The 24,831-nt window shown below is 50.7% G+C and overlaps 1 protein-coding gene across 1 annotated transcript in view; it reads right to left on the minus strand.

Moving 5' to 3' along the window:
* The window catches only part of LLGL1 (LLGL scribble cell polarity complex component 1), a 72,727-nt gene that overhangs the window by 42,522 nt on the left and 5,374 nt on the right, over positions 1–24,831 (minus strand). The window contains exon 2 of the mRNA XM_073361811.2: positions 14,955–15,052. Within this exon, the coding sequence (XP_073217912.1) occupies positions 14,955–15,052 (98 nt within the window). The remainder of the gene's footprint in view (positions 1–14,954; positions 15,053–24,831) is intronic.

Below are 24,831 nucleotides of genomic sequence, written 5' to 3' on the forward strand. Positions count from 1 at the left end.
ACCCCAGAATGCTAAGCAAGTGCCTGGTCCCCCAACAAGTATCTCTGCCTCCTACCCACAGGAGAGTCCTGCACAAGGAGCTAGTCCAAGCGCTGCAGGCTTGGGCTGACTTGCAATGGGATAAATATGCTCCATCTGGGATCACCTCTGCAAAGCTCCCAGCTTCTAGCGGCAAGTGGCCAGAGCCAGACGGGAACCCCAAAGTGCACAGCCAACCTAGTACAGCCGAAGTATGGTAAAGCATTCCATTCTTGGGGGGGGGGGTGTCACCGCCCTGGCCCTTTGTCGCAGCGTCCTGCTCTCAAGCAAGATCAAGCAAGTCTGGTAGGTTTCACCTCCTGCCTCCCTGGGAGTTTGATACAAGGTGCGTTGGCTGGTGACGCAATAGAAGCACGTGTAGCACAGCTGTAGGCATGTGTGTTTTGGGAACAGTGACTGGTACAGCCATTTCGTTACCGTAAATACCCAGAACGGCGTAGCAAGATCCCACGCTCGTTCCAGCCAGGCTGGGGGACCACAGCATTGCACAGGAATTGGAACGAGTCCACTCTGCTGGCAGAGACACATCAGACTGGCAGGCTGCTGGTCCCGAGAGGGCATAACGCTGGTCAGGAGCAGGGATGCAGCAACATCTCAGCACTGCCTCAGTCACACCTTCTGCCCACGGGGGAGGCCAGGGTCACCTCGCACTGGAAGAGCCAGAGTTAAGCAAAGCGTATAATGCCTACCTGACAGCCAGGCTCTAACCCGCACCAGCCATCACTCCCAGGAGTCAGTCATGCATGAGTGGGTGCCCCACATGGCAGACTGGGAAACACAGGCAGGTTCCTAGAACAGCTGCCAGCTCGGTCAGCAGCTTGGTACAATTCAGGAGGTTGCACGTAGCGTCAGATTCACAGATTGCAATGCCAGAAAGGACCAGCATGGTCATCTCGGCTCACCTCCGGTATAACACAAGCCACAGAACTTCCCCAAAATAATTCCTAGAGCAGATCTGAGAAAAGACATCCTATCTTGATTTTAAAAATGGTCAGTGATGGAGAATCCACCACGACCCTTGCTGAGTTGCTCCGAAGAATGAATTACTCACTGTTAAAATTTTACATCTTCTTTCCAGTTTGAACGTGTCTAGCTTCAACTTCCAGCTATTGGAGCAGGATAGACTTTTCTCTGCTAGATGGAAGAGCCCATTATTAAATATTTGTTCCCCATGTAGATACTTATAGACAAATCAAATCACCCTTTAAACCTTCTCTTTGTTAAACTAAACAGATTGAGCTCCTTGAGTCTGTCACTATAAGGCATGCTTTTCTAGTCCTTGCATCATTTTTCATGGCTCTTTTCTGAACCCTCTCCAATTTATCAACATCCTTCATTAATTGTGGACACCAGATCTGAACACGGTATTCCAACAGTGGTCGCACCCGTGCCAAATAGAGATAAAATAACCGTTCTACCCTACTCGCAATTCCTCAGTTTATGGATCCAAGGATTGCATTAGCCCTTTTCACCAGTGTCACAGAGTCTGTGTTCATTTGATTATCCACCATGACTCCAAGTCTTTTGCAGAGTCACTGCTTCTCAGAAAAAACAACGAGGAGTCCTTGTAACACCTTAGAGACTAACAAATTTATTTGGGCATAAGCTTTCATGGGCTAGAACCCACTTAATCAGATGCATGGAATTTTTCACTCCATGCATCTGATGAAGCGGGTTCTAGCCCATGAAAGCTTATGCCCAAATAAATTTGTTAGTCTCTATGGTGCCACAAGGACTCCTCGTTGTTTTTGCTGATACAAATTAACACGGCTACCACTCTGAAACCTGCTTCCCAGGAGAGATTCCCCCACCATCCTGTAAGCATGGCCTGCATTCTTTGATGTATAACTTTGGCCATATTAAAATGCATATTATTTGCTTGCACTCAGCTTACCAAACGATCCAGATTGCTCTGTTTCAGTTTCTTGTCCTCTTCATTTACCACTCCCCCAATTTTTGGGTGATTTGGGAACTTGAGTGATGATTTTATGTTGTTTTCTTCCAGGTCATTGATAAAGGTGTTAAACACAGTAGGACCAAGCAAGCCCCAATGCCTGCAGGACCCGACTAGAAACACAACCACTTGATCACTCCCTATTTACAGTTACATTGACACCTACCAGTTATCTAGTTTTTAAATCCACTTAACGTGTGCCATGTTAATTTTATATCATTCTTTAATCAAAATGTCATGTGACACCAAGTCAAATGCCTTACAGAACTCTAAGTATATTACAGCAACACTATTGCCTTTATCAATCAAACGTGATTCCTTTTTTACAAGTTTGGTTGACAGGAGCCATTTCCTATCAATCCACATTATTAATAAAAGGCGGGTAACTAACTCCAATCAGAGTCCCATATCAACCACTCCTTTATCTTGCCCAGGATCCATGTCAAACTGCCAAGCCTAGAATTATCCAGATCATCCTGTTTACCCTTTTTAAATATTGGCACAAAATTATCTTTCTTCCATTCTCCTGGAACTTCCCGTTTTCCAAAAACTTATTAAAAACAAAACCCAAAATTAACAGTCCAATGAGCTCCTCAGCCAGTTCTTTTAAAACTCTTGGATGAAAGGTATCTGGACCTGGTGATTTAAATATGTCTATCTTTAGTAGCTGCTGTTTAACATCCTCCAGAGGTACTAACAGCACCAAAAGGAAAGTGTTATATGGTACAACCACATTTGTCCCCCAGCCCCGCCCTAGTACAGAACAGAAATATTTATTGAACACTTCTGCCTTTTCTGCACTATTGCTGATTCTACCATTTCCATCTAGTAATTGACCAATACCTTTGTTAGGATTCTTTTTGTTGCTAGCATACTTTAAAAACTCCTCTTTACCATCCTTATCTCTGCTGGCCATAGATTTCTTCTCGTGTCGCTTTGTAGAAAATTCATAAGGAAAGCAATTTCTAGCTTCTGATTTCTATTTGTTACTATCAGCTTCCCCTTTCTTCTATGATCCGTGATCAGTTCCTCTTATCTATCAAGACAGGGTTTAATATACAACTTCCCTATGTTGGATGCAATATTGTAATTTAGGAAATTGTCATCTCTAATATTTGGAAATATTAAGTAACCCACACCTTCACACTAAGCTTTATGGTCAGGAAGGTGTGGAAAAGCCAGAACTGAAAAGCAGGCTGCAAAGTTTTAAACAGAAACAGCCCTTCTCAAAGGGAACCAGCCAGCCACTAGCCTGAATAGATGCAGCTCTCTGCAGCATTTTGCAAGCATCTCTGCAACGCGGAAGAGACCAGGCCCCATGAAAAGCCAGGCTGTGGGCTCCAAGAACAGCAGGCACCATAATTAAACTTCTCTTTCCTCCTCTCAGTCTCTCCCCTCCATCAGGAAGGCAGCAATAAATTAGTGCAACCCCTGCAATGCCATCTACATAAATCACCAGCAGTCACCCACTGGTGCCACAACACAGGGCCAGACTTAGCCCCACTGGATGGGTTTCTGGACGGGATGCAGTTGCCAGAGGCCCCAAGCAGAAGGGTGTTTGAGGAGTTGCTCAGCTAGGGGAAGAAGCTGTTAGGAAAAGGCTTATGTTGTTCATTTTACAGTGTCTGAGCAAGGCAAATTCACAACAGACCTGCCACGGCTTTAAAAGTCTTGTTCTTGGAGGAACATTTTAAATGCAAGGCTACCTGGCAACTGGATTTGCCACGCGGGCACATGGTCTCCAGGATGGGGAGTATGGAGAGGTTTTAACCAACTGGTGCAGAAACCCGAAGATAAAAGCCAAAACACGCAGGCTTCATTAGGAATTTTGCAGCTCAAGTGTAGGCTTGTCAGAGGGAGCTGCAAAATAAAGTCCTGGACCCTTTCTATTTAAATTCCAATGAGAGTTCTGGACACAAGTATTCCCTCCTCCATCCACCCTGCTACTGCACGAAGCAAGTGCAAGAAAACTCGAAAGTGAAACCCACCAGTCTATTGTCAGTATACCAGACAAACAAGATGTCAAAAGACATTCTGCTTAAGTCAATCTCTTTCAGTGCCGTTTTAAAAGGTGCTTTAGTAACAGATAAGGCAGCATAGGAAAGACTAGCTCAGTTTGACAGGTTTCAGAGTTAGCAGCCATGTTAGTCTGTATTCGCAAAAAGAACAGGAGTACTTGTGGCACCTTAGAGACTAACCAATTTATTTGAGCAGTTTGATAGTGTTCCTTCTCTAAAGGCATTTCCTCACTTGTTTATCTGACCTCATTTCCGGGGCTCAATTCACAGCATCCAAATGCCTAACCACACAGGAAAATACAATTGGCAGAAAACAATTTACAGAGAAGCTAATGCAAGCAGTGGATTATTTTTTTTTTTTTATACCCAACAGTTTGCAAAATCTACTATCTGGCATTTTATCACTTATCAAGAAATCCTCTGCTGTGATAAACTCAGGGAGTCAGTGAATGGAGAATTTGCTATACTGCAAGTGTGTCAAACGCTTAAGTATTATGCATTTGACATCATCTGTATCTTTTACAGAGAGAAGCCTGTAAAGCTAGTAATTTATAAAGGCTTAGGCAATGTACTTGTGTTATGTGCTAATTCGATATACACCATCTCACTTTCAGTCTCTCTAACAGGACGGCACCAGATGCAAGGTGACTGCCCCTCTGCTCAAACTCGTTATCGTAAGCCTCATTATAAAAATCTGCCTATGCGCTCGTTAAGATCCTGCTGACTCCTACATGAATCTTGGCTGGAGCTGCGAGCAGTGCACCAGCGTTAACCAAAAGCTACGTTTCAGTTGGAAGCTTACAAAAAATTCCCCCCCAATAAAGACCCTGCACGTTAGCAGGAGACATGATCTCTTCAAGGGAGACTGCTCACTCCACAAAGGCAGCCTTACAGTAAGGGGATGCTTGGAGTGGATGCTTCCAGACTACCACAGCTGGAAGTCCTATAGACGCCACAACAGCTATTAGAGGCTGCCGATGGGAGGAGTTTAATGAGTCCCACGCTGGCAGTTAGCCTATCTGCACTCAGGATCACCGAAGAGCCTTCTGTAGCAGGAACTGGTGAGCTCCCTGCACAGACAGGAAACTACTAATGCCCTAGTTGGGAAGGTGACATTACAGGGAAAAGGCTGCTAGGGTTCCAGGACCAGAATTGAAGCCATGTGAGAGGAATAAAAATCCGGAAGTAATTTGATCCTCAAAAGGCAGCAATCCCATAGCAGCACCTAAAGGAGCATTTGCGGTCTGAACTCGACAGCATTCTGTCCAGCCACTAGGATGAACGTTAGAGAACCTTTGGCACCTACTTTCCAACGCAGCCAGGGACAGTAACTAGGGCCACAAGGATTTCGCTCAGCAGTGCCGGAGAGCAGTGCCCTCCATCCACAGAGCTGGTACAGAATCAGTGCAGGCTTCCCACAGGAGCGTACTGGCAAAACACCACACCAGGAACCCCAATGGCAAGAGATACATACTTGTGCCGGAGCGCAAGCGAAGCGCTCGTTAAAAGTGACACGATCAGGGAGATTGCCTTATGCTCTCATTATAAACAAGGTGGATTGCTTTGCTTTTCAGCCGCCATGCTGGCTACTAGTTGCACTTCCCCCAGTTTGGCTGAATGTTGCTTCCAGATTCTCGGGCGCATCCCTGCTTTGTTTAGAACTTTGGCTCCCTCATTCCAGTTTTAAGTCTTAGGTTTCTTTTGTAAAGTTTGATCAAAATCAAGGTCCCTCAGATACACAGGAGAATGGAGCGGGGACTACAATGAGCAAGAGCTATTCGAGGCCAGTTAAGAGCAAATCTGGTATATAATAGCTTCTCCACAGGAGACTGCAGTTTCTTTCTGCAGACATCTAGAGAGCAGTGAGCCAACAGTCAGCTGTCACTTGACCATCTGCACAGCTCTATTCCACCGGACCATGGACGCTGGCAACAATTGTGCTGGAGCAGGAGGGTTGTAGACTCCCTCCAAAGCCAGGCCGAGCACAACAGAGAGAAGACCGTTGCATAACGAAAGCTTTTTATTGGCTACTGCCGCACAACACCACACACACACACCACGCTTTTCACACCTTAAAACCAAAACACATTGAGAGTCTCATTTACTTTTGCACGTCACCCAGCTTAAGTAGGTAAAACAGACGGGTCGGTTTCACTGTTACTCCTATATGCAGTTCCAGCGGCTCATCTGAAAGCCCAGGGCCAGGGCCTACAGAAACACAAAACACTTTTCATGGTAATTGTGTCTGGGGAAAGTTTCCGTGTTCAGTATTCTCTTTTGTCAAGGGTAGGCACACACGCATCCTGCCAGTACTGTAATGTCTGGGGGGGGGGGGGGAGTGAAGAGTTAACAATAGCAATGCCTAAAAAAAGACCCACTCAGTACTATAGCTAAGCAGTAATACAGGGAATTTAAAGCTTTTAACATTCCTGGGGTAGATCCTTTGAATTCACCATGCACAAGTGCCCCACAGATCCGTGTACACGAAGAGGTGAGCTATTAGCTCTCCTCCCTTCCCCCCAGGGTCAACATTACCCACAGCAGTGCTCGTTTGCATCACGCCGTGGTTTGCGCAGCTACTGTTCTACATTTCACAGCAACCCTGGAGCCAGTTGTAGGAGTTTAAAGACAAGCTCAAAACAGTGTGAGAGCCGCCTGCCACGCTGCTGCTAATTCTCCAGAGCTGTGTGAAGTGCTGAAACCACACCCCCAGAGCGGCCCTTTTTACACTGCGAGGGTTTGCACTAGCTTCCCCCCTCCTGCATTCACCCACCATTTCATTTTTCCTCCGGCAGCTTCAGTGGCAGCAGCTCAAGAGCGAGCCTCCCTATGCCCTGGGTAAGTTGAGCCATAGTGGGTACGACCACCAGCGCCCTTTCTACACTGGTACGGACAGTGGAGAAGTTAAGTTACATGCTACCGTAGAGAAAACCTGCACTCAAATATAGGGGGTTCTGACAGATAACCAGGATGCCTAGGGACCACCTCAGATCAGGACTATTCAGCAAGTGCCAAGTATTCTTGCTGGACCAAGCCAGCGACACCTGCTTTCAACAATAATATTTATCCACTGAAGCTGAATTAGCAGTAAGATGCCAGCCAGTGAGCTGAGCCTCCCAGACAAGCCCAGGTGTGATCTCCGGTAACAGGGTGCAATAGGCGTACGATACCCAGAAGAGCTGGGAAAAAAGATGTCATTCCTCCTCCCTCCCCCACCAGTCAGGGTTATGAGGGGTTAACACCAGACCTGTGACAAGGGCCAGTGTTTGCCATTCCACTAGTTACTGCTAGTGAGCCATTTGGAGCACCTGACATAGGTTTAGCCCTCAGCTACAGGACAGCCGTGGTGTGTCACCAGATCAGGAGGCAGCCAAAGATGAGGGCATCCATCAAAGGTCTGCTTCTGTCCTCACAAGCAGGCTTGGACAGGTCACTAACAGGTACCGCTGACTGAGGCGACTGAAGTCTAACCTCCCTGTGCCGATGGACACAGCTGCATTGTTCACTTGGCTACACAAGGCTAAGAAGTCCTCCAGAACCTCTATCTACACCACTGCAGTCCCAGAAGGAGAGCCGTCTTCTGTAAACCGCCCCTGGAGAAGGGAAATGCCCTTGTGCACTGGAACGACAGGCTTCCTTAATTGCCCACGGCAGCTCTATACAAGGTTCAGATGGATATCCAGATTCACTGGAATTTAGCAGCCTCCTGACAACACCTCAAGCCACTGGGGGTAGAAACCAGCCTTGCCCAGGCCCCAATAGGAAGAGGCTGATTTAACCTATCTCTGTCTCCACGTAGAGTTGGAGAGTCATCCATAGGACCCCCATAGAGGGCTTTCTCTCCGAGTGCTGAAGTCACTGCTGCACGGCCTTGGGCAGAACACTTAGCCCTAGTGCCTTCAATCCCTGGATGCCAGCGATGAAGCGTTGATCCAAACACCCATTCCCCAACCGCGACCGGGGGAGACTTCGTTGCCTCTCTCTGCAGAAGGAGCTTAACAGTCATCCAGGGGAAGGACTGTGTGTTTAGTAACTGACAGAAGCCGTACTGTACCATTGTCTGTTGTCAGTAGATATCCCCACACTGTTGATCTGAACTTGTCTATAGAGAATCCTACAGATCACAGCCTATTTTGAGGCAAAGTTGTCTGGCCATGAAGGCGTAAATTTTCACAGCAGCGTGCAGGGCTTCAGCTGCACAAGATTTTGCTAAATCAGTGGTTTTCAATCTTTTCATTTGCAAACCCCTAAACATTTTCAAATGGAGGCATGGACCCCTTTGGGAACCTTAGGCAGTCTGCAGACCTCCCAGGGATCCACAGACCACAGGCTGAAAGTCAGTGTGCTAGAGAATTAAAGTCACATGGCCGAGGCAGCACACCCCAACTACAGTTTGCTCCTTTCACATGCAACAGCCACCAGAGTTTATTCAGCAGGCAAATTAAGGAGCTAGACAATCTATGGCCTCTCCAACAAGCACTGGGATGCAATTAGCTTGCCCAGTTCCAGCCCTTCACTGGAACCCTGCTGGAAGATGTAGAACAGGGGCTGGCAGCCTTCGGCACATGGCCCGTCAGGGTAATCCGCTGGCGGGCCGCGAGACATTTTGTTTACATTGGACCGTCGGCAGGCACAGCCCCCCGAAGCTCCCAGTGGCCGCAGTTCGCCATTCCCGGCCACTGGGAGCTGCGCCTGCGGACTGTCCAACGTAAACAAAATGTCCTGTGGCCCGCCAGCGGATTACCCTGGCAGGCCGAAGGTTGCCAACCCCTGATGTAGAACAAGCCCTTGGAGGAGTCTGTGGCAGGGGGGCTGCCGCTTTCTAAAGCGGAGTTGCTGTGGGAGGAGGGGAATCCGGAACCCAAGTCTCCTAGGGAGCCAGTCCAAGTGAAAACCAGACCCCTGCATTTCAGCATACGCAGCTCGTTGCTTTGGCAGACCCAGGAGGAACAGATGGTTTTGGAACCAAATCGGCCAATTAAACAGCAACAAGTCACCAGGACCAGATGGGATTCACCCGACAGTTCTGAAGGCACTCAAATATGAAATTGAAGAACTACTAACTGTGGTATGTAACCTATTGCTTAAATCAGCCTCTGTACCAGATAACTGCAGGACAGCAAACGTAATGCAGATTTAAGAAAAAAAAAAAAAGGCAATTACAAGCCAGTAAACCTATTGGTACTAAGAAATTGACTGAAACTATAATAAAGGACAGAATTATCAGACGTAAGATAACCACAATTTGTTGGACAAGAGTCAAGAGTTTTTGTAAAGGGAAATCATGCCTCACCAATCTATTAGAATTCTTTGATGGGGTCAAACATGTGGACAAGGGTGATCCAGTGGATATGATGTACTTGGACTTTCAGAAAGCCTTTGACAAGGTCCTCCACCAAAGACTCTTAAACAAAAAGTAAGCAGTCATGGGATATGAGTGAAGGCCCCCTTATGGATCAGTAACTGGTTAAAAGATAGGAAAAAAGGGTAGGAATAAATGGTCAGTTTTCACAGTGGAGAGAGGTAAATAGCTGCATCCCCCAAGGATCTGAACTGGGACCAGTGGTGGTCAACAGATTCATAAATGATCTGGAAAGAGGCGTAGACAGTGAGGTGGTAACATTTGCAGATGATAACTATCTTGAGTAATTTTGTAAGTCCAAAGCTGACTGCTAGGAGTTATGAAAGGGCTCTCTCAAAAATGGGCAACAAAATGGCAGACGAAATTGACTGTTGCTAATTGCAAAGTAATACACATGGGATTATTTTTTTCCAAAACTATACATACAAAATGATGGGGTCCAAGTCAGCTGTTACCACACAAGAAAGATCTTTGAGTCATGGTGGAGAGTTCTCTGAAAACGTCTGCTCAGTATGCAGCGGCAGTCAAAAAAGGGAACGGGATGTTCGGAACCATTAAGAAAGGGACAGACAAACTAGTACATAAAATGCCACTGTATAAATCCATGGGACACTGATGCTTTGAATACTGCAGGCAGACCTGGTCGCCCCCTCAAACTGGAAAAGGGACAGAGAAGGGCAACAAAAACGATCAGGGGGATGGAACAGCTTCCATAGAAGGAGAGACTGAAGAGCCTGGGACCATTCAGCTTGGAACAGACAACTGTGGGGAGGAGGGGGGAAGGGGCTGAGATAGAGGTCTATAAAATCATGACTGGGGTGGAGAAAGCAAACAGGGAAGCATTATCTTCCCCTTCACATGACACGGGAAGCAGGGGTCCCAATTCAATTGATAAGCAGCAGGTTTAAAACAAAAGGGAAGGAAACAGACAGTGCCGCCTGTTAGTTAGGATCCTGCTTCCGCCAGTGGCTCTGAGCTAGCAGGTGCTGACCCTCCCGGACCGAGCTCTTGCTCCCGTGGAGAAGTGGGCTTGGAGATCGGGAGAAAGGGGAACGGGAAGCCACTCACTTTGTCTAAGTTATCCACTGCCACTGGTTCAGTCTTACCCAACTGAGGCTATTCCTTGCTGGGTACAATCCACCCAGCCGATGCTAAAGCAGCTCTAGCCAGCCCCGTCAAAAGCAATAGCTTCAGATACAGGCTACATGACCTGGCAACACTGGCTTTCCTCAGGCAGTGAAGAGAGGCGCTTCTACGCTGCTATCATAACCAGGATGGAGCGAGAGGAAAAGGCACTGTTACTGTGCATCACCCCACAGGGGTGCACGGCACAGAACAGAGACGGTCCCTGCCCCAAGGCGCTTACCATCCCGATGGCTATTTGCATGCCAGTCGGGCAACTGCCACCAGTACACGTATGGTTAACGTGGACCAGCCCAAGTACAACTCCTGAGGAAGGGAACGTTTTATTCCCCCATCAAGTAAGGAACAACTCAGGCCAGGCCAGAGGAGTTTCTACAGAGCTAAACTCTACCTGTACAAGCATCTGTGCTCCTAGGTCAGTTTTGTATAACTGGGGCATGGGATGGGGGAGGGAGTTGCCAGGGCAGCAGATTGGTGCCAACACACACACAGAGTCTGTTGTGCCTGTCAACTAAGCTCTCCGCTGCGGGGACAAACAGAGCCATCTTCTGGGCTGCGTGGCCAGTGACATCGCAGCTGGGCCGGCATTCAGACCTGGTGAACAATGGAAAAAAATGCCAGCTTTGTGCTAGGACGCTGAATAAAGGGAGCCCCTCTCGGGTGCGCACACAGCGCCTGGCTCTTCGATTTCCTCCCCCCCACCCCGTGCAGAGCGGCCCCATGGACACAGCCACCAGCAGCGACGCCGGGAGGAGATTCTACAGCCAGGACAGGGCCAGCTCTGCACCTCGCCCTGTCCGGCACGTCCGACCGATTTCCGACAAACGCCCCCTCGCATTCCTGCGGAGCGGAGCCCGGAGAACAGGGCCTCAAAACCCCTGGGACAAATTGATTCCTGGCCTGCAGCCAGCGAGCCCTCTGAAGTCTCCCCACACAGCTAGCAACAAAGGACGCTCTCTGCCAGGCCTCGCAGAACTTGCCAGCTCCCCTCTCCTCTGAGTGCCTTTGGCTACGTGGAGCAGATTGGTTAAGGATGCCCTGGATACAATGGGGCAGCTCCTCCCGCCCACCACAGCTCAAGACAGATGCTCGATTCAGGGGCAGCCAGTTGGCCTTTCCCAGCTCCGAGGCTCCTTTCCCAGCTCCGAGGCTCCTTTCCCAAAGGGTTCCCTATAAGGCTGCGTCCTGATTCCCTGAAAACACCAGCCCAAGTCACTAGGCTGCTGTCCAGGGCATACTGGTCCATTACTGGGGCTCCCAGACAACAGTAATAAAAACAAACGCAGAGCGGCATCTCGCCGAGATGCGCTGGTAGACCGCATGCAGACACCCCATTTCTAAGCCTGGGGTTTGGGCCCATGTCTTGCCTCTAGAGAGGAGTCTTTTCTCTGCACTGGAGAAAAAAAACAAACCAAAACAGCTTATTTGCTAAGAAATGTTGTCCGAGCCCGAGCGGGCCTCAGCATTTAACTGATTGAAAAAATACATGTACGTCCAGCTTAAACTGCAGAGAGAAATCCAGCTCCTAATTGGACATATACTCGTACGTTCCATGCATGGACACATTTATTATTTGTATCAGTGTAGCATTTATGAGACCGCCATGGGTCAGCACCCCACTGTCCTAGGCCCTGTACAAACAGAACAAAAAAACCCCCACAGTTCCTGCCCCAAAGTCCTGCCAATCTATGTAGAACCCAGAGCTCCAGCTCAGTACCTTATCCACCAGATCTTGCTGTCTAATAACTCTGCCCTATTTGATCAGGGGGGAGGGACCCCTACAGCTTCTAGTAGGCCCACTTGGCGGGCTAGGGTCCCCATTCAAGGCTTACGTTCCTCACTGATTGTTTGCAGAGGTGGAAGAACAAAAAAGGCAAACACCAGTCAAGGAGCTTTAAACACCAAACACCTGGCACCCCAGACAGCAGCTGGCCCAGTGTGTGTCCACCAGCCCTGCTCTCCCCAGCCACCTCTGCAATTTGCCATCCTCAACCTGCAGTTTGTGTTCCTTAAATAAACCCCTAGGCTGAAGGTTTGTTGGAGGAAGGAGGAGGAGGAAGAAACACACACATCTGCTCCTTCTCCCCAGCCTGCATCACTGCTCAATCCCGACTTGCCATTGGCAAGAGGAAATGAATGGTATCACGGCAGCGCGAAGAGAGCTGGAGGCAAGCGGCGAGGAAGCCTCCAGCAGAGGAGGAGCGCGAGCATGTACGCTCTCCCTATTGCAAGCCACCAGCAGGATCCGGGAATGTCAGTTTCCCCGGGGCACCGCTCCATGGTGAGCTATGACACCATGTCTACTAGGAGCGGAGGACTCCCCCCTTCATAACTCACATTCCGTATTTTTTGAAGATTGAGCAAGTTCAGCTGTTTCCTTCCCCACCCTTTGGAAACGAGGAGTTGGATTTATCCTCTACTCGGCCGTCCAACACACACTCACACAGAGTCAGACAGCCCAGCTGCTGCAGAGATCCATCTTGGCACTGGATTTGGCTCTCCATGAAGAGATCCCTGATGCCCAGGACAAGCTATAACCAGGTCATGCTAATGGAGCAGGCTTGTGCTTGAAGTGAGGGGCCGCAGAGAGGCGTTTGGTTTGCCACGCTTGAAGGAGATCCAAGAGCGAAGCTGCCCCTTTGGCTCACAGGGACACTGTTTTACCCCGTCCATTAAAGGCAGAAAGTAGCAGCATGGTGGGAAAGCCACTTCCACCACATTTGTAGGCAGATGCGCTAGCCTAGCAGGAGGAGAGGACAGCATGGCACAGCTCGGGTGAGGCGAGGCTCGGCTCACTGGTATCAGATGCGAGGCTGCCTTTTGGTCACTGCCTCCACGTCTGCCCCTACCCACAAACTCGTTTCTAGAACCACTTTGCCAAGCCAAGGCCCATATGCGGCCACTGGGCTATTTATCAGAGGGCCAGTTGCGATGCACTGAGTCGGAAACATCACCCACCCTGCTAGATGAGGAAAAAGCTATGCTCCTGCTGAGAGCTGGAGGATCAACTCTGAGTCACTGCTCCGCACAGGCAGCTGATTGCAGAGGCTGGAATCTTGGCAAGACCTATTTTCAGCAACACCCATGCAGGGAGAGGGCAGGCGCTCCCACCCACGCACCCTCTCTGGAGCACAAGCAGCCTTCCCCACCCCAACCTCAAACTTGGCCCATGCAGCCATGACTTCACTTCCCATCCCCAAGGTGTGGTGACTAACCCTTATGGAACAACACCCCTGGGAAGGAGGTAAACACCATCATCCCTGTTTAACAGATGGGGAAACTAGAGGCACAAGCGAGGACCCATGAATGAAGGGATCTGTCAGAGCTAGGAGGTCCTGGGCTCCAGTTCTGTGCTCCAACCACTATCTCCAATGTAGACAGCTGGAGAGGTAGTAGGTTAAGATCTACACCCTCTCCACACATATGCCTTACCCAGATACTGGCTGTCCTCCCACCCACCTCGAGCCACTCTGCTCCATCCCCATCCCCTCCACGCTCACCTGCCAAAAAAGGTGGGAACAGAACAGCACCCATGTTTTCCAAGTTTTAGATATGTATAAACAACCCACACCCACAAGAAGCCAGGTAGTAGCAAACTCACATGTACAGCAAGAACACACCCATTCGCAGTGGGTTACAATGCTCAAGACACAGCCTAGCCATGCTTCCAGGAGGGCTATGCAGAGTCCTTCAGAACTACATGCTCTGCAGCCTTCGGCCCTGGGCGGGCACAGAAGGGAAGCAGTTAATCCAGGCCTTAAGCTTGGTTGCAATCATGGCTGTGAGATTTTGCAGAGACAAGAAAAGTAACTGAAAGTTCTGTGCCATAAGCCTGACTTTTCACTCTCCTCTGGACAATGCAGTCAGCCAGGGGCCGAGCCCCAGGACATCCGCTGGGAAGCTCACGCTACTCGAAGCTATTTCATGGGACAAGAAACCACGCTGTCCCAACCAACACAACAGGCTTTCAGCCAGAGATTCCAGTTTTCAAAGCTGCAGATGAGCTACTGTGACGAGATCAGCTGCCATACTGATCCTGGAACCGCAGTGGGCTGGGCTGAAATACAGCCCAAGCGTAGAATGGTCCCAACACCTTCCCAAGCCTGTAAGAAATGCTTCTATCTGCGCCAAGGCTGGATCACCGCCCCCCAGGTCCCAGCTGCTTGGCCGGCAAGGTATTTTGAGACACCATATGAAATGCTTAGTTAGCACCTACCAAGGGGAACAGGGCAGACCAAGCCAGCGTCCACAATTAGCCAAAGAGTTTGAATGAGACCAACACAACCCCGGAGCCATGTGCAGCAGCCATATCAGGCCCGTGCGTAGCTGGATGGTGGCCCACGAGCTACAGCAAGTTTGCCCCCCAGCTGGCAGGAGGCGACCTTACCTTCCGCCCTTCTCCAGAGAGTCCCACGAGAGAGAGGCCCAGAGAGGATACATTTTCACAGCTCCCGATTTGGTGCCAACGGCCATAATTCGCAGCTTGGGGTCGTAGGCCAGAGAGCTCGGCTGGTTGGGGAACCCATGTTCCACAGTCTAGGAGGAAGACGAAGAAACGGGACAGCGTCACACACCACGGAGTTCAGCGGTGCGAGACTGACTCGCTATGAGCCCACGGAGACGGTGGCGGCTCAGGGCCCATCCCAAAGCCTTCGCCCGGAGCTGCCTCCACGGGCTTGGACAGCGCGCGCACAAAAGACATTCCGTGGCATCCCTATTTACGGGGCCCACGAAGATCTCGCAATTTACGTGCCACCCTTCCCTGCAATGCTGGGGAGAAGGGGGAGGGCCTCACGCTCACTTGCTGCTCGGAGACCGACTCCCCCTTGAGCACCTGCCTGAAAGTCTTTTTACTAGGGTATGGCAGCGGCGCCAGGCAGTTCTGTTGCCCCATTGCCCCGGTGGGCTGGGCAAGGGCCACATGGGCTACAGCCTCACCTAACATTCCGAGCCCTTGGCCAAGCCTGAGCCGTGGCATTGTCTGAAAACGGCCAGATGTCGCCTTCCCCACTCCTCAGAGAGGGACCTGTGTTGTGACGACCCCTACAGGGCTCAGCCAAGGATCAGGGCCCACTGGGCTTGACAGGGTCCAGAACGTGGGAAGCAGGCCTTGCCCCAGACACAGACTGGCAGGACCATGACAGGGAGACAGTAGGTCCAATCTCCCCACAGCTTGTAACCGGCAGCCAAATTTAAGAGCCACGGCTCAAGACTCCTTGCAGCTACCGAGTCCCGGGACGTCCCTGGTGGTGGTGGGGGGGGGGGCGCTAATCACTGTGCGTCCCACTGACTTCATCGAGGCCTTTTGAACGGCCTGCATGCGCTGTAACCGGGAGGCAGCGCTGGATTCGCCGCGGCTCCGGCCCCAGCCTGATCTTTGCAGCGGGGATTCCCAGCACTGGATAGACAGCACCACTCCTTAGACAGCTGGCAGTCTTCTATTGCTGGCCACAGCTTCCTTTCAGGAAGGTTAATAAGAGTCGACGCAGCCCACACAGTGCAGGTGCAGCCTCCCTTCGCGTCGCTCCCACCCCAGCGGCCTCCTGGAAGGCCATGGTTTTAGGAGAAGTGGAAGGGAGGAAGAAGAGAAAAGACTAATCAGGCTTGGCTGGAAGAGCCGCCTGGAGCAACCGCTCCCTCCCACCTCCCCTGAGCAGTCCCAGCAGCGCTCCATCCAAGGACTGGGTTTTTGTTTTGTTTTTTTCAGGACCAACATGCAAGCATCCGAATTCCAGCTATATCTCTCAAGTGTCAGGGTCAATCTGAGCACAGTACAGGAAGAGAATGAATCTTAGATCTCACTCAGCAAACACTCCCCGCTTCCCCTCACAGCCACTTGGCAATCCGTGTGCAGCTCTGAACGCGACCACCCAGGGAATATATTCCTTACCCACAGAATGGAGTCCCCTGCAGCCAAGCAGAGGTGGGCAGTGGGATATGGGCCTTCTACTAGGTACCCGCAACCAGAGCTAGGGGACAGCCCAGCATAAGGGCTGGCTAAAGGGAGGACTCCTCTTAGCAACTGGATCTAGATTATTGGATGAACTTCAGTCACCTGCCAACTCAGAGAAACAGAGGATGTTTTTGCATCAAAAGTGTTCATAACGGACAAGTTATCCAGGAAGCGATGTCAGCAAGAGACCCTATTACAGGCGCAGCATACAGCCCGGTTAATTCCTCCTACCCCGAGTGAAGGAAGCTCATTCTGCCTCCAGCACCCCTTTCCCTAATGCTCACGGGCAGGACCCATCTCACCAAGCAGGGGCATTTAATACTTGGCATTTCCAAGGCACCTCACACAGAAGGCTCTCCCCAGTGCTTCGCAACTGTCTCTAGGACTAAGGCCATGCCTCTACGTACAGTGACACTGCAGCCAGCTATGCCACTGCGGTGCGTCTGGTGAAGACGCTCTATGCCGATGGGAGAGAGCTCTCCTGTGGGCATAAAAAACCCACCTTCGCAAGTGGCAGACGCTGTCCCACCGACATGGTGCCATGCACACGAACGCTTATGTCGGTGGAACTTACATCGCTCGGGGGTGGTGGCATAGTCACACCCCTGAGTGACATACGTTTTGCTGACATAGTTTGTAGCGTAGACATAGCCATACCACCACCATATGGCCTGTAGGATCTTCCCAACTGCACCTTCCACACACAGACTCAACTCTTGCGTTCACTTAGCAGATCTTAATCGCCTGCTTCCTCGTGGAACATCTGTCACCCACAGCAGCCAAGTGCCCCTTTTAAAGCAAAAGTATTTTCTCCAACAGTACGTAGCGGGGAGTTAGATGAGGACCAGACTAGAGGATGCTCTTGTACAAAAGAAAGGCCAGAAACGTTTTTTTTTGGTAAACTTACAGTCCAAGAACAACTAAATTTTTAAATACACGATCAGATTATAACAAGGCAGCTTGAGAGGTAGTGGGAGAAGTTTACCAGAAACCTGTCAGAGGATGGCTTGGCAAAAACCCTTGAGAAATCAGTGATCAGCCCCATCTTAAACACACCACTTGTTCTGAAGACCATGCCCTGCACAGACACCAGCTGCAGCACAAGCAACTAGGTTCCCCGAAATCTCAGCCCCACATGGTTACTCTGCAAAGTAGCAACACAGAACAGACTCGGGATCTCGTCATGGTAAGTACGAATCGTAAAACCGCTGATTTGCTAGTGGCTGCTGGGCCTATTCTGGCATTTAGAGACCCACAGATCTCCTTACGTGCAGGATATTCTGAAACAGCACCACACACAAGGTTAGTGGAAAGACTGAAATGCCATGGGAACAACTTAATGCTCTAGCCCGATGAAGGCCAGGTTTGGGGACTGGGTCTGTATGCCAGCAGGGGCTTCACACCCTGGACAAAGGGATACCTTGTCACCTTGCTCTTGAGGATGCACTGGACGTGATATCGCCAAAATTCTCCTGGGAACAGGGCTGGGGCCAGCACTAAAGTTTGCCACATTCTCAAGTGGAGAGTTCCAGTGAACAGCAGTCAGGCAAAGGCGATCCAGGGAGTAGGACACATGTGCCCTCTCTCCCACCCTAAAAGATAGCAATCAGATAGCTTCGAAAGACTTGGGTGCCAATGTTACTCCTCCTGTGGGACACATGTGTACAGTTAGCCTGTCATCACCAAGCCAGACAGCTCTAGGCTCCCTGCTGTCAAGCCACCCCGATTTCTTAAGCTAAGTAGAGCAGGGCCTGGTGACTGCTTGGATGACACCAAGGAAAACAGATTCTGCAGCATCAGCTATTAACATGGTTTCTGCTGCTAGTGCTCAGAGTCAGTACTGCACCCACTGTCCCTAGTGCTGGCCTACGCTGAAGACACAGTCCATGGGAGGAAGAAGGGGACAGGAGTTGTATCCTCTGCAAGCCAGAGGAGTCACCGAGTATGAAGCAAGGGTTTGGAATGCAGGCTCCTTGGAGCTAGACTAGAGCCAGCAGACCCGCCATTCAGCCCCAGGGCACTGTACAAACCACACTCCCTCTGCACCTTCCATCCAAGGGTCTCTAGTGCTTTGCAGCTATCAGTTCGCCCCCAGCCCCTCTGGGATGTGGGTCTCCATTCTGTAAATGAGGATACACCAAAGACGGGCTAAGTGACTTGCCAAAGGTCTCAAAGCGAGTAAGTGGCTGAGCCAGGACAGTCTTTAACTACTCAACTGTTTTGCCAGAAGAGGAGCTCAAACACATGGGCTGGAGGTAGCCAGTGTAGGACACCAACGAGCTACTCATAAGTAGCGAGTGACATTTACAGCCCTCAACACCCTTTCTCACAGGGGAAGCGTCACCCACCGTCTAGGTCGGGAACAGCGGCGTAGAGAGGAGGTTGACGTGCCCAAGGTCATAGGACAGCATGAGTGCAAGAAATTCAACCCAGCTCTCCCAAGTCCCTTGCACAAGGAAATAATTCATTGTTCCCAACAAGACACGGCACAGTCACAAGGGGTGAATGGAAGGGAAACATTCACAATTCTCCTACATCAAGGGCTATGGGATCCCCTGAGCCCACACAGGACAGAAAGGATTTGGTATCACCACTGAAATAAAATGGGTATGCAGTTCCCTCTGTAACCAGAGGCTTCACCTCCAACTCCCCTGGAGGGGAATGGCACACAGTGGTTAGGCCCCAGAAGACCCAGGTTCAACTCCTTGCTCTGCTACAGACTTCCTGTACAACCTTGGGCAAGTCACTTAGCCTGTGCACCACCTATAAAATGACAGGTTTCAGAGGAGCAGCCATATTAGTCTGTATCCGCAAAAAGAAAAGGAGGACTTGTGGCACCTTAGAGACTAACAAACAAAGCTCATGCTCAAATAAATTTGTTAGTCTCTAAGGTGCCACAAGTCCTTTTCTTTTTACCTATAAAATGGTCATTAATATTTCCCTACGTGCAAGGACAGATGCACAGAAGACTGCAAGGTGCTCATATATGCCCCTAAGATACATCACTGCATAGAGCAGGGGTGGGCAAACTTTTTGGCCTGATGGCCACATCTGGGTATAGAAATTGTATGGCTGGCCATGAATGCTCACAAAATTGGGGTTGGGGTGCAAGGGGGGTGAGGGCTCCGCCTGGGAGTGCAGGCTCGGGGTGGGGATGAGGGGTTTGGGGTGCAGGAGGGTGCTCCATGCTGGGATCGAGGGGTTCAGAGGGCAGGAGGGGGCTCAGGGCTGGGGCATGGGGAACAGGGGGAGTTAGGACTCCAGTTGGGGTGCAGGCTCTGGGGTAGGGCTGGGATGCAGGAGGGTGCTCCAGGCTGGGATTGAGGGGTTTGGAGGGTGGGAAGGGAATCAGGGCTGGGGCAGGGGGTTGCGGCACTGGAATGGGTCAGGGGTGCAGACTCCAGGCAGTGCTTACCTCAAGCGGCTCCCAGAAGTAGCGGCACGTCCCCTCTCCGGCTCCTACACGGAGGTGCAGCCAGGCGGCTCTGTGCGCTGCCCCGTCCGCAGGCACTGCCCCTGCAGCTCCTGGCCAATGGGACCTGCAGGGGTAGCTCCTATGCGTAGGAGCCGGAGTGGGGCCATGCCACTGCTTCCAGAAGCCATGCGGAGCAGCCCCAGACCCCGCTCCCCAGCAGGAACTTAAGGGCCAGATTAAAACGGCTGGAGGGCCAGATCCAGCCCACTGGCCGTAGTTTGCCCACCTCTGCCATAGAGTATTCCCAGACAATCAACCTGCCGGGCCAGGAGACAACCTTTCCCTTTCAACCTAAAGCAGGACATACTGCAGATGCATATAGTACTTCCTTATGTTTCTCTGAGCTACAACGAGCAGCAGATTAGTATCTTGCCCCCTACCACACACACATTGACGTTAGCCATCTCTCATTTTATGTTTCTCCCAGCTCCCAAAATCCAATGCTCCCACCTCTCAAACCGCCTCCCACTGGGAGCTGAAGATTTGGTTTATTACGAGCCATCAGCAGCAAACACACTTTATTTTTATCTCACGCTCCAGCTGCTCCGAGCTCTTCCCTTGCACGGGTGTGCTCTTTTTGGATGGGTTTCCACAGACCAATTAAGTGAGCTAGGTATGGCAGGTGCACGGCTGTTTGACAGACATCTGCATGTCTCACCCTGGTTTAATTACTCAAATCTCAGATCACTGTCCTGGGATAACTAGGAACCCAGGAAGCAGCCAATGGGTGGGGCCTGCTGCCTCATTTCCAGCTACAGAATTCCTTACAGAAGCTAATTAATTAGCTCTTCCCCATTTTCCTACAGACACCAGATTCCCAGCCCACCCTGTTTGGAAGATGAGTTCATGGCAGCCACTCAGATGGCTACTCCCCACTCCAGCCAGAGGAACAATAATGATAGGGAGGGAACATCAGCTGCATCTGGTACTGAACTCAGACATCAAGGCAGGAGATGGAGCTGCTACATTAAATTCCTGGCCCTGTCACAGATCTGTACATGACCTGAGGAGGGTGTGTAGACCTGTTTGGCCCTCTGAGTGGCGATGGTGTTTCCTCAGCTGGAGGAAGCTAGAGTGCTTTGAAGCCCTCCAACCAGGAGGAACTATGAACATTCCAATTAATAAAGAACTTGTCGAGGCCAAGCATGCAGTTGGGATTGTCCCCATCTGGCCAGGGATTCGTCATTGTCAGAGGGCCAGCGGGTCAGATTTTCTGTGCTGTCAGCCAGCTTGCAAACAGTCCTCTCGTTCCATTTTTCTCAATCTTTTTGATACCTGGGACCTGTTTGCTGCCTTCCTAAACGGTGTCAGGGAGATCTCAGGAAGCAGCTCCGGTCCACAGCCTGGTCATTGAGAAACACTGCTCTAGTTGGTCATTGAGCCACTAAGGGGACGCAACACTGAACCAAGGGTACAATACTTTGTGCATCTTTCTAGGGAGCTTAGGAAGAACCATCAGGAGGGCTAAATATTCGAGCACTTTACACATCTGAAGAATACCGCAGCACCAGGACAATCCATGACAAGTCTGGAGAGAGCTTACCAAAGCTCACAGGCCCATCCTGCTCAAGCAGATCCAGTTCTCACTGTACTTGTCACCACGACACCCAAGGAGAGTCCGATTATAACTACTCCAAATATTACAGCAGGAGTCGGGGGGGGGGGGGCCTCACGCCTGTAATTAGCATGGCCTCCCCCATTCCCCTTGTCTGGTTTCATACAAAGCCTTTCAGGGAAAGAGCTATTTCCTCTTGTCTGGTTGCATTCCACAGTTTGTGTTCCTCTGCCTAGTTCTGTTCTCGAACCATTCTTTGTGGTCGCTTTTACAGCCAACAACTGACAAACTAGAGTCTTGGCACAGGGCTGCTGCCATCACCAGGCCCCACTTGGACAAGATGCAGTGCATTCTTCTGGTCAGGAGTTACCCATCTGCTTGAAAACGAGGCATTGCATTTCTAGCTGCTTTGGAGCTGGGTTACTTTGAAAGAGGATCTTCAGAAATTCATAACTGGCCAGAACAATCATATCTCCCCTTGGAAAAGAGACAGCTAAGGGGAGATATGATTGAGGTCTATAAAATCATGACTGGTGTAGAGAAAGTAGATACTGTAACTACTTCTCATAACACAAGAACTAGGGGGTCACCGAATGAAATTAATAGGCAGCAGGTTTAAAACAAACAAAAGGAAGTATTTCTTCACACAATGCACAGTCAACCTGTGGAACTCCTTACCAGAGGATGTTGTGAAGGCCAAGACCATAATAGGGTTCAAAAAAGAACTAGATAAAATCATGGAGGAGAGAGTCCACCAATGGCTATTAGCCAGGATGGGCAGGAATGGTGTCCCTAGCCTCTGTTTGCCAGAAGCTGGGAATGGGTGACAGGGGATGGATCACTTGATGACTACCTGTTCTGTTCATTCCCCTGGAGCACCTGGCATTGGTCACTGTCAGAAGACAGGATACTGGATTAGATGGACCCTTGCTCTGACCCAGTAGGGCCATTCTTATGGGGGTTTTTTAACAATTTTTCAGAACCAGAACGGAGATGAAGTTCTGACAACAGATCCCTTTAAAGTACCTGCTTACAAGTGGCCATCACTCCATCCTCAAGACATTCCTTCTTCCATAACCCATGCACCATTCTCTAGACTAGCGAGTGCACCAGGATGAGCGGCCACCTCAGAGTCATGCCGACCCTTTTCATTCTGTTGCCAATTAACATGATAAAGAGCTAGTTCCCCATAGTCAGGCCTCCTTTATAGGAGCACCATTGCTGATTAAGCCATCTTGAATATAGGTTCAAAAATATAGCAGAAAATAGCTATAGGGCTCAAGTCACTTGCTTCTCACCCCGGTGTGATGGAACAACACTGGGGAGTCAGATTACATCACTCATGACTTTGTGGGAGCACGGCCATGAGTATGACCTAGGGCAACAAGAAGGACCAAAGCAGATCAATAGGTCCGATAGGAGGGAGGTGAGCTGACAAGCTAGAGGATCTACAAACACCCCCCCGCCCCGCCCGATACCACACACACTGAGACACCCAGTGCCACCAACTCCCTCCCCAGGTGTCGGCATCTGTAGTTTACTTAGCCCAAGCTCTGGTGAGTTACAGATTTCTGGGAGCTGTCAAGCACCCCAAAGGGACTGAGCCGGTCTTGTGTTTTGACGAGGCTAAAAGAGTTGAGCCACTGGGCCGTGCAGAAACACAGCTTCTTTGGGAAGATCACTGGTCCTACAGCTGGAACCAGGATCTGTCACTGCCCGTGAGATGCTCTTCTCCCCACGGATCAGGGGCCCACCCCCCAACTGGTATTGGAAGGGTAGGTCTGCAGTCAGACAACTCTGCACTTCTCGGAGACAGCGAGAGGAAGAGGAGAGCTGTAGGCATGGTGCATGCGAGTGCCAGCAAGGAGCCGTGGGTGCCAGCGGAACGGCTATCAGAGGTACCTGCCACTCCAGTGCCCGGTCTCGTGCACGGGCTGCCTGAGTTATGCAGTGAGCGTGAGAGTCGGTGACCTCGAGGGATCAGATTCAGAGGCAGCGCATTTTACTTGTTAACTGACAGGTCTCCAGGGTGAAAGGTTAGTGAATTAATCCTGCTACAAGCCTCCACTATTAACACGCCCCCTCCCCAACATCTTCCTTCTGCCACTAAATCCACAGAGAGCTTTCAAACTCCTCGTCGGAGCGACAGCTTAATGAGCTATTCTCTATGACCCAAGCCCATATTACAGCACATCCCCTCCCTCCCGGCCACGCCAGACGACGTCCCCAGGAGCTGTATCTGGCACGCAAGCTCTGGGCCTAGTTACAGCAGATACAAGTCAGATTTCAGGCAAGCTGAGAAGGTGGGGAGGGGGGAACGTCTTAATAGAAGTCAGGTGGACGATCCTATCCCAAAGCGCTCAGCGGATCAGAACGCAGCTCAGAGCTGCTCCTCAGCAAGTTCCTGCTGCAGCACAGAGACCCCGGCCACGTACAAGTCCTGCACCCACAGCAAGCCCGCAGAGCGACCTTGCTCTCGCCATGCCTCCCCAGCACAGGACAAAACCACTGCCCAAGCACAGGAGTAACCGCCCAGGGACTCAAGAACGGCACCATGCTCCCCCACCCCTGCAGCTTGCAACAGCCTTGAACGTCTCTGGTTGAATACCAAGGTAAAAATCACACCCCCAATCCTGCAGACGCTCCTCCTGAGACGAGCCAAGCAGTAAGTGCTATGACCAGAATCGTCCGCAGGATCAGGCCCCGTGTCACCAATTACAGAGGCCTGCCTATACCACGGGCGAGGCAAATGGCCACACGACACAGGGCCAGCCGCGCTACAGCTGTCTGTACACAGCATGGGTTGAGTCAGCACTTCAGCATGCATGTGGAATGGGACCACATCAGTGGCCCCCCCTCAGCCAGGGTTGGGAAATATTTAGCCATCTGCTTCCACCAGCCATCCCAGAAGGCGAGCAGGCCCCTGGAAACGGGGAGGAGACTTACCTTCCTTCGTCAAGCACCTCGAGATCTACTGATCGGCGTTATGTCATAGCTAGGTGGTATTCCGTCCACCGTGGACAGGGCCGGCTGGCGTCCAACGTGTGACGGGGCCATAACATGTTATTAGCCACACGTGCTCCCAACCAGACTATCCATTTGTACTCATCTCTTACTTGATAGAGGGAGACAAGTTACTCAAAAGTGAAGGAACGTCTCTTTGCCCTGTAGTTTCGCAGAGCAGGCTGCATTCGGCCTCCTGCAGAGGTGGCATTAAGCCGATGGGAGAGCTTTCTCCTGTGGGCTTAGAGCAGGGGTTCTCAAACTGGGGGTCGGGACCCCTCAGGGGATCGCGAGGTTATTTCATGGCGGGGTCGCGAGCAGTCAGTCTC

Source organism: Lepidochelys kempii, chromosome 10 (assembly GCF_965140285.1).
Source record: "Lepidochelys kempii isolate rLepKem1 chromosome 10, rLepKem1.hap1, whole genome shotgun sequence".
In the NCBI taxonomy this organism is placed as follows: Eukaryota; Metazoa; Chordata; order Testudines; family Cheloniidae; genus Lepidochelys; species Lepidochelys kempii.